The sequence below is a fragment of the Lycium barbarum genome, chromosome 6 (assembly GCF_019175385.1).
Source record: "Lycium barbarum isolate Lr01 chromosome 6, ASM1917538v2, whole genome shotgun sequence".
Classification (NCBI taxonomy): Eukaryota; Viridiplantae; Streptophyta; class Magnoliopsida; order Solanales; family Solanaceae; genus Lycium; species Lycium barbarum.
This window is the reverse complement of record NC_083342.1, coordinates 122213333-122222800: the sequence shown is the minus strand read 5'-3', so window position 1 is coordinate 122222800 and position 9468 is coordinate 122213333. Positions and strand designations below refer to the sequence as shown.

The 9468-nt window shown below is 35.6% G+C and overlaps 1 protein-coding gene across 1 annotated transcript; it reads right to left on the bottom strand.

Moving 5' to 3' along the window:
* Positions 1-828: 828 nt before the first annotated feature.
* Positions 829-8455, bottom strand: LOC132598463 (rhodanese-like domain-containing protein 6). Its single transcript, XM_060311334.1, has 9 exons — positions 8108-8455; positions 7273-7434; positions 5722-5827; positions 5380-5578; positions 4395-4476; positions 3880-3962; positions 3136-3268; positions 2256-2418; positions 829-1782 (listed from the first exon to the last, which is right to left on the bottom strand). The coding sequence occupies exons 1-9, from the start codon at positions 8270-8272 to the stop codon at positions 1046-1048; spliced, it is 1830 nt and encodes a 609-aa protein (XP_060167317.1). The 5' UTR covers positions 8273-8455; the 3' UTR covers positions 829-1045.
* Positions 8456-9468: the final 1013 nt, after the last annotated feature.

Sequence of the window (9468 nt, the reverse complement as noted above, 5' to 3'; positions counted from 1 at the left end):
CGAAATGCAAAAAAAAAAATATAATTTCCTATTTTGTTTTTTAATACACGAAATGCAAAAAAAAAATTATAATTTCCTATTTCGTTTTTTTATTCATGAAATGCAAAAAAAAACCCAAAAAAAAAACTTATTTCGTTCATATTTTTTTAGACCAAAAGGTGGAAGGGGGTATTTATGAGCCTTTTTCAATAGATTAAGGGTATTTTTGGACCTTTTCCGATAAAAAAAAATAAAAAAACATATTCTGTTAGTTTAAAGGGTATATTTGAACCAAAAACAAACCTTAAGGGTATATTTAGACCTAAAAGGTGGATGGAAGGGTATTTTTAAACCAAAAGATGGAAGGAGGGTATTTATGAGCCTTTTTCAATAGTTTAAGGGTATTTTTGGACCTTTTCCGTTTTAAATATGACTTAACTGTCTTTTGCTTCGTAATTTTAGTACAAATCAGTTTTCACTTCTAGATATAAACTATTATTGTCATATCAAGTCATTGAAAGAAAGAAGGAAAAGAATTTTCATACATTTTTCACAAAATTCTAGAAAAGCATTCGAGCTATTTACTATGAATCGCGGTTGCTTCTATACGTATTTTTGAAGTAACAATCTTTTTCTTTCAAACTAAAAACTTGGTTAAGGATGCAAAAATCAAAGGACGATATGATCTTGACGGCAATGTAATGGTATACTAAGACTTTGGTCTAATGGTAAGAGCGCAACACATGATGTGTGAGTTAAGCACATGTCACAAGTTTTGAACCGACAAAAGTCTGGTACACTCCAGTGGAGAATGATAAAGGGGCAGGCCCATTATCCAATCTCATTAAATTAACAAAAAAGAAACATTTTTATAAACTACTACAACTTTGCTTAGTAGATGAATGATGTGATCTTGAGAACAAAATTACGCACCTTTGGAAAAGGGACTCTGATTAATAGTTTACAAATTATAACATAGGGTACAAGCTAAGCATAAAATCCCCCATCTTTTACAGCAAAAGATGGTCTATATCAAGAAGCCCGAGTTACCTTAGGCAAAGCTAACTTACAGAAAACGCTGGAGGAAATCTTTTATCTGATCTATATATGGAGGTCTTGTTGGAATTATATGACCAAAGTCATGTTCAATAACAACAGAGCAGCCATTCTCAAACACAGAAGCAAGGTGTCTACTAGCTTGGTTCTCTATCTGCCTATCTTTACCCTTGTCGTTGCCAAATATGTGAAGCGAAGGAACATTGATCGATCCCTGCTGACAATTGTTCATATTGACAGGAAATCCGGAGCAGAGGATTGCAAATCTGAATTCCATCTCTCCTTTTAGCTTCTGTTGATGCAGGCAAACTAAAGCAGCCATTGCAGCTCCTTGTGAAAAACCCAATATCCCATCAAATGGGCCTGCTTTAGAATATAATGCTTTTAGATATGCAATTGATTTGTCGAAACCTTCAGTTTGTTTCTGGTACTGAAGAGGATCAAATGGACCATCAGCTATCTTCCAATCAGAATCGTTCTCCCCCTCGTGATCAGGTGCAACTAACCATGAGAACTTTTTATTGCAACTCTCCACTGGTGGATGGTTATTTTCCATTTCTGATGCAGAATCGCAGTTTCGACGAATTTGATAAATGAAAGACAATTCATGGGGTGCATCCACAAAAACAAGCTCAGCAATGCTCTTGAGTTTCTTGGCTAAAGATGCAGTTCTACCTTTGAAACCAGAAGCATTCTGGCGAAAACCATGGAGGCAGAGAATTCTCAATTTTCGTAATGTCTTGGGTCCTGCAGTGTATTCCTCAACATAATGTCAAGAGTGCCTTGAAACACCAAGCAGGAGAAAAGAAGTATTTTAAAAGCATATCTCTGAATTAATTTTCCTGTAAATGTTTATGCTTGCAACAAAGTATGGGACTCGAGAAACAATCCCAAACACTGAGCCACGAGGAATAAAGGAAACAGGACAATGTCAGATGGTTTACTATAGAATTTTTGGATTGTCAAACAGCATTGCTTAAATCAAAATTGATAGGGTGGATATCCACTCTACTATTTTTTATAGTCACACGGCCTCTCTTAGATCAAAGTTCAAAGAGTGCAAGAAAAGCTGAACTTGAAAGTCAATACTTTTTTTGATCAAGTAAAAAGTTTCATTGATATTAACAAGGCCATCTTGGATTGTCAAAAAGAGGTATACCAAAAAGAGGAGAAACCTGCAACTCAAAAATCAATACTAGAAAGTAGAACCATACTATTACCTGAAACCAAGGGAGGTAGTGCTAGTCTATCCAAGGTAGAGACAGCTTCAAGCTCCCTGATTTCTGATATTTCCACTGAGCTGTCAAACTCTGTTGTTGAAATTGGCTGAATACACTGGCTGTTTTTCTGGCACAGTTCACAAACATAAGAAGAATCCTTCTCCTGCAAGACAGGGCAAGACAGGATAAACATTTACATAAGGAAGAGAGAGGTGAAGAAAAGATGACAAAACAATAGAAAAGGAAATACTCCTTAGGTCCCAAATTGACCAGACAGAGTTGACTTCCAAGATTGGTTGAGACAAGACCATTATGTTAATGATGTAATTTGGTACTTTGAATATTTGAGAAGGGTATATAGATGTTACATCAATCCAAATAATATAAAGCAATATAGCTTTATATTATTATATTAATTCGATTTTTTTCTAAATTGATTTCTATTAAAGGAACAGGTCATTCTTTGTGGGACATATAATAAAAGTATAAAGCAGATGAAACTAAACGAGACTTGGATGGGGAGGTAACTGCAGTACTAGTTAGCCCACACCACAGATCAGGTACTTCTAACTGAAAGGCAGATATCTGGTAGTTCGCTGGAAGTCCAAACAAACGTAGAAGTGAAGATAGGCCCTTAGTCATCAATTACTTAGGAGAATCAACCCAAAAATATTTACTAGGTGTGCATGCCCTGAAAATCTTCAAACTTGGTGAAGTGGTCATACGAGAGTCTAAGCAAATACAATTGAAAGTTCTTTCTCAAATTTGTTCACAAGATAAGGAATGCATTGAATTTCTGAGCCAACAAATAGTTTTAGGTACCCAATTAATCTAATGCAATCAAGAGGGTTGCAAGATCAATATTCCTAGTGATACTCACCCTGCAATTATCACAGACTAATACAAGCATCCTACAGTACGTGCACCGGCTCCGTGACGAGTAATCATCAAAAGGAGAACTACAGAGAAGACAAGTACCCAAAATTCTTGAATCTGAGCTTCCAACTGAAACCCTGCCAAAACCAGAAAGATGTAGGGCAAAACATTTAGAAGGCCTCCTATGGATACTCTACAAAGGAAGTAAACTAACACCCAGCACAGCATTACTAAATGAGTATTATGGCATGGATACTGACACAGTAAAAAAGAATCTGGTAATATGCATCCATTGGAAATATATATATATATATATATATATATATATATATACACACAGCTCAAATCGAGTTAAAGATCTACATATGCTTAATGTGCCAAAATGGAGAGCCAGCATTATTTGTTATTTTGTGGTTATTTCCTGTGAGAATAAGTGCAGATACACACAGACGTGGAGCTGGATTTGGAGTTTATGGGTTCTAGATCTTAAAAAGAGAATGCTACGGGTTCTTGATAAAAAACAAATTATATACATTAAGTGGATTTTTAAACACAAATACAGAATCCGCATCAAAGTTACTGTGTTTTGGCAAACCTGTAATAGGCATGCTAGCTCGGCCCCTGGATACACACATTTTGGATAAAGATTACTGATGAGGTTGTCATCACATCAGTAAGAATGCTGGATCAGTGAAACCAAGAATTCAAGTAGGGCTTTACTAAGAAGCATGGAAGTACAGGACCATACCTGTGGTCAAAGACAAAATTCTTTCCTCTGAAAAATCCACCATCAGGAAATTGCTCCAGATAACGTTGGATCCCACCATAAAGCTGTGGAAAGTAAATACTTTGAGTCAATATTCAACATTATTTAGTCCGTAAACCATAATTTACGCACAGTACAAAGATACCGATGATCTTGAAATGGAATTTCTTAAAGACGGAATTTAAAATGAATCTGATTGTTCCCCATAAGAAATTCTTTAGAAAGCAAAACATGGATATTTCAAAACACAGCCATCTAGGCATTATGAAATCTCAGTCTTACCATGGCAAACAGGCAAAGCTTAAAAGATCAACTTCATGGTTTCAAAACAAAATTTTATTAAGTTAACCATTGACATAAGATTTCACATTCCAAATTCCACAGAATAGCACTTATTAAAATATTGATCGTATTTTAATTTAACTTTGCAATGCCAGAAAAGGCCCAACAATGTCAAGCAAGTGCACTAAGAGGATCTGATTCTTATAAAAGTTTACCTGGAAAACATTTTCAAAGCCATCACCTTTAGACCTAATATAGGCTGATGCCATCTCGCATCTAATTCCTCCAGTACAATACCTGAAAAACATCAACGAGTGATAAGAAACCCAGATGGTCAGACAACAGTGGAGTGTAGATCACTACTAGAATGCATGCTATTCATACAGTGTTAAATCTGATAATTAACAGTCTATGTGCTGCTATTTTACATCTTTAAGTCTGAGTCATGCATTTAACACAATATCCTCTGTGATGTCTCGTCCATTTTTTTCCTCCCAAATCCTAATATTCCTAAAGAAATTATCTAGATTACCAACATATTACAATGCATGCAAGTATATTCTTATAGTTAAGAATCAACATAATGCTATTTTACATCTTAATTCTGAATTAAATGCATTTTGCACTATCCGTTGGAAATTACATCCATTTTTTCCTCCTAATGAAACTTTTCCATGCACCAAAACCTACTGATTGTAATGTACCATTTTAGCCATATCCAAGAAAACAGAAGAAGAAAGCAATGTTTAAGAAAATACATAGCAAGAGGAATGAAGCATGGAAGTTGTTGCAACTAGACAGCAGACACTATGTCCAACACTTCATAGTTGAAGTTGTACATATTAATATATTATCAACAAAAGAAACAAAGGTTTTACTTCACTACTGTATAATAACATGCAGGCAAAGTGCCACAGATTCGAAGTTTAGAATAAATCATCGCCTGCAATGTAACATAAAGCCAATGGGAGATTGAAAATTTTAAAGGGAACAAAATAGTGAAGCAGGAAAACAGCAACGCTTTAACTGAGCATAAGTAAGCCCTATACAGTTTCTTCACAATGTAGATACACAAGATACCATTGAATAAAAATGGAATATCACAAAATCACAAGAATGAACATAAGAGAAATATTCCATGCAGTTGATCAGAATTATTAACCACCCGACAATGATACAATGTTGTCAAACAACACTTACATAAGAACATTGTTCCCTCGCAACTTCTCGGAGTTATTATCTATCCAGGAAGGAAGGTCACTGTATTGCCGGATTTCTGGATCCAAAGTCTCCACATTTGGAGGATAGAACTTCCCGATTCTAGTCTCATATAAATTCCTTGCATCAATCAGGACTGTTCCTTTATTACTGCTTGGAATCAGTTTGTCTTGAGAATTCCCTAATAAAAGAAACTGAGAATTAAACAGCTGCTAGAGAAATATGCAGATTCCTCCTACAAATCTCAATGCGAGAACATCAGAACCATCATAGTTAACTTATAGGCGCATGGATTAAGCTTCATCAGAGAGGTGGAGTACAAACCAACATTGTGAAGGACAGAGTGGAATTCAGCTGCAGAGAGATGCTTCCCCGCATTTGAAATTTCAGGTGACCTTGGCAGGGGACAGGAACTTAAAGTTACCAATTCCTGAGTGAGAAGGTGAGGTTAGCATCACTTGGAAAGAAAGCAATCTAGAAAACGATAAAGACAAACAAACTTCACCACAAGTCAATTACTCAACAAACACTAGCCATATTCCTCTTCGTAGAAGAAAATCTAACACATTTCCTGTTATTAGTAGATGCTTACACAATTGCTTTTTATTCAAAATCTATCTGTCTCTTTATTAGAGTAGACCAAGTTCAACATCCTGATTATAGTCAATTTCACTCCATAGTCCATACAGAAGTCCACTCCATCATGTCCAAGCTTTGCTTGCCATGTTAAATGGATAGCCGAAGCTAGCAGCATTTCGCTTTCTTTAGCAAACCAATGTTAGGCACACCCTAATTGTTTTTCCTTTTGGTTCGAAATATCAGCAATATCATGAGTATGTAGAAGATGCTAATCGAATAACAAGACCCACGATGGCATTTAAGCAAAGCTAGGACCAGGAAAGAGTAGTATTACAATAGCCTACTTCTACATTGTTACAATGGTATGCCCAAAGGGCATTGGTCAAAGGTAAAGATGCAGTTCGTCATGTATGGATTAGGTGCACGTCACGTGTTCGAATCCTGCCACGAACAAAAATCTGATATTTAAGTTGGACTGCGGTAGAAGGGCAGGCCATACTCCCCAGTGTTTCAAACTCAATACCTCGCAAAGTCCACGTGCAATTTCTCCGGAACATTGGTCCAATAGGTTGTCTTCACAAAGAAGAATCATCTAAGGCTTTGGCGGAGATCGCTATAGCTTCTTGTGATCCTATATTCCTTAGCAACTTTTATGGATTGGGAAAAAAATCAACAGATGTGTCAAGACTAATAGGTCGATGAATACATACAATTTACATATTCATTGCAGATATTTATTTTCTTTTTGGGCACATCAATCTTCCCTATAGTTCAAATTTCTAACTGCTAAATTAGAAACAAATGCAAGTTCACCTTCAAAATACTCCAAATGACTTGGGAGCTTGTACGTTGTAGTATATCCATAGTCTGATAGGAACTTCTACCGAAAGGTGGACTTCACTGAATGGTCATTTAAGTTATTAAATTTGTGAAATGCAACCGTGAGGGTGCAAGTCAGGAAGAGTGAATAGCAATTTACATGAAATCTCCCAATTTCCAATTGCTGAGCAAGATCATGCCGATTGCCCACACTATTTTTTTTTTTTTTTTTGGATCAAGAAATTCCAATTAAATCCCACACATTCATGTCGCTTTGATTCCATCATACTGAAAGTAGCACCCACACTACTTTTTATAGAAAAAGTCAAAACATGGGCAAGTTTTCATTCAATTTACTTACTATTTTGCAACTAATGCAACACAAACTTCCATAAATATGACCTGCTCAGACAACTAACCAGATTTCTGCAAAATGAACACAGAAAAAAGAAAACAATAGGAAATTAGTAATCCAACCTTAACTATACGTATGGAGAGGGAGGTAAATCCACATTCCTTGGCAACCCTATCATTTGATGGTTCATGGCAAGAAGCAAGCTTGAAGTCTGTCCCTTCAAACAAAGAATTCAACTTCATTGCAGCAATGTGCTCCTCCAAAGCTGATAACTTGCCCCCGACCTGCAGAAAACCACCTAATATTTCATAATCATCACACTAGGACATTCATAACACTGAAATGTGAAAACTTTGTACTTTCGTTATACACTATTTGTTAAGCAAAACACATGAGTGCACGTACAGATGTTACCGGTTATATAATACTCCTTCCATTCAAAAAGAAATGTGACGTTCGAAATCATATCTAATTATGAGAGAATACGAATAGGAACAGTGATTCCTACTGATATAAAATGTATTCCTTTAAAAACTATATACTACGTTCGTTTCAATTTGTTTGTCGATTTTGACATGGCACGGAGTTTAAGAAAATAAGAAACTTTTGACTCTTGTGATCTTAAAATTAAAGATGAGTAGAATATACCAAAATGCCCCTTAATTTCGTGCTCTTAAACATGTCACGTGGAAAGTAGAAATTAAAGAGTTGCGTAAGACAAACAAATTGAACCAGACTGATTAAAAGATACTCCATACCTCACAATACTTAAAAATTTAGAGATGTCTGATAAATTCAGCTCAAAGAAAAAATTGTTCAACTCTCCAGATATTAAACACTGTCAAACAAATTGGAGCATAAGTCTTTTATGCAATGCAAATGATATGCAACAAATTCACAGTTTTGATCGAATGGGGTTTTCATGTTCCATTTAAATGAGGGAAAGAGAGAAGTTACAGTGACGTTGACGCCATTGGGAGAGAGGCGAACACGACCCAAAAGGGAAAGAGAGTTGCAGTTTGATTCATAGAAGTTGAATAGTTGTTCAAGGTCAAGAATACTAGTGTACTTGTAGTATAACAACACCCCGTAATCTTCTTCTTGGTTTTCTTGATTCGCCATTGATGCTTTCAGTCTCGCTTCTCGTGATTTGCTTAAACCCTTTGTGGTTCGTGATCGTCCCCTTAAGGTCCTTCTTCTTTGGTTTATTGCGAATTAGCCCCCTCTATTTTGTTGTAGCATTTGCAGATCTTGGGAGATGTTTGGTTCCGGATTTACCCTGATAAACGGCGTATATAACTTATAAAATATTCGTTTGATTGGTTGATTCAATTTTTCTTTTTAACATAACTAATATCCCCATAACCATAGACCAAAAGCTATCTTCACTAAACTCTTTTTTTTTTTTTTGAAACATATTTTGGGTGTGTTTGGTATTGAGGAAAATGTTTTTCATGAAAAATGTGTTTTTGAAAAAATAAGTGAATTTATTTTCTCATTTTCGGTTGGTTAGTGAAAAACATTTTTCAAAAAATATCTACTGCCAAGCATCCCCACCTCTACCCAAACTCATACCAACCCTCACACCCCCAAATTTCTATTTTATACTATATTTTATTTTACTTTTATAAAAAAATTATAAAAAATAGAAAAAAAATATTCTTAGTGGATGATGGGGTGAGGGGTTGTGGGTAGGGCTGGGCATAAAATACCGAAAACCGAATTACCAAACCGAATCGGCTATTTCGGTATTCGGTACTAAAATATAAAATTTAATATTTCGATTTCGGTATTCGGTATTTATAATTATACAGTTCGGTAATTCGGTAAATACCGAATACCGAAATTAATACCAATATGTGTACAGCCTAAAGGAGTAAAGGGCTAAAACATTTCAGGTCCAGTAGTCCAGCCCAAACATTTCAAGTCCAGCAGCCCAAACATTTCAAGTCCATTCGTTTCACAATCTTTTCATATTCTGTGAATTCTTTATAAACTGCATAGTATATTGTCATTTCATTTCACTTCTACAATACCTTCTATGTGTCAAATATTTATCATTGATCATATTGTTTCAGCCTTAAATCAATTTGATGTCCAATCTTGCGGAAAGAAAGCTAGAAATAATGTTGAAGCTATTGTTGGTTTATGGACTGTTGAAGCCTTAAATCAATTTGATGTCCAATCTTCACTTCGCAGTCTTATTTAAGCGGATCTTATTTGGTTGCCAATGCACTTTGCTGCAAAAAAATGGTATTACCGAATACCGTACCGAACAGAAATTTGATTTACCGATTCCCGAATTATTGAACCGAAGT

Bases quoted from the DNA above. Each gene is read 5' to 3' on its own strand.
- LOC132598463 (XM_060311334.1), bottom strand. From the start codon at position 8,272: ATGGCGAATCAAGAAAACCAAGAAGAAGATTACGGGGTGTTGTTATAC. The intron at 3,269-3,879 runs GTATGGTCCTGT...TGGTTTTGGCAG, and splicing joins AATTTTGTCTTTGACCACAG to GGTTTCAGTTGGAAGCTCAG. The intron at 2,419-3,135 runs GTGAGTATCACT...CCTGTCTTGCAG, and splicing joins TAGTCTGTGATAATTGCAGG to GAGAAGGATTCTTCTTATGT.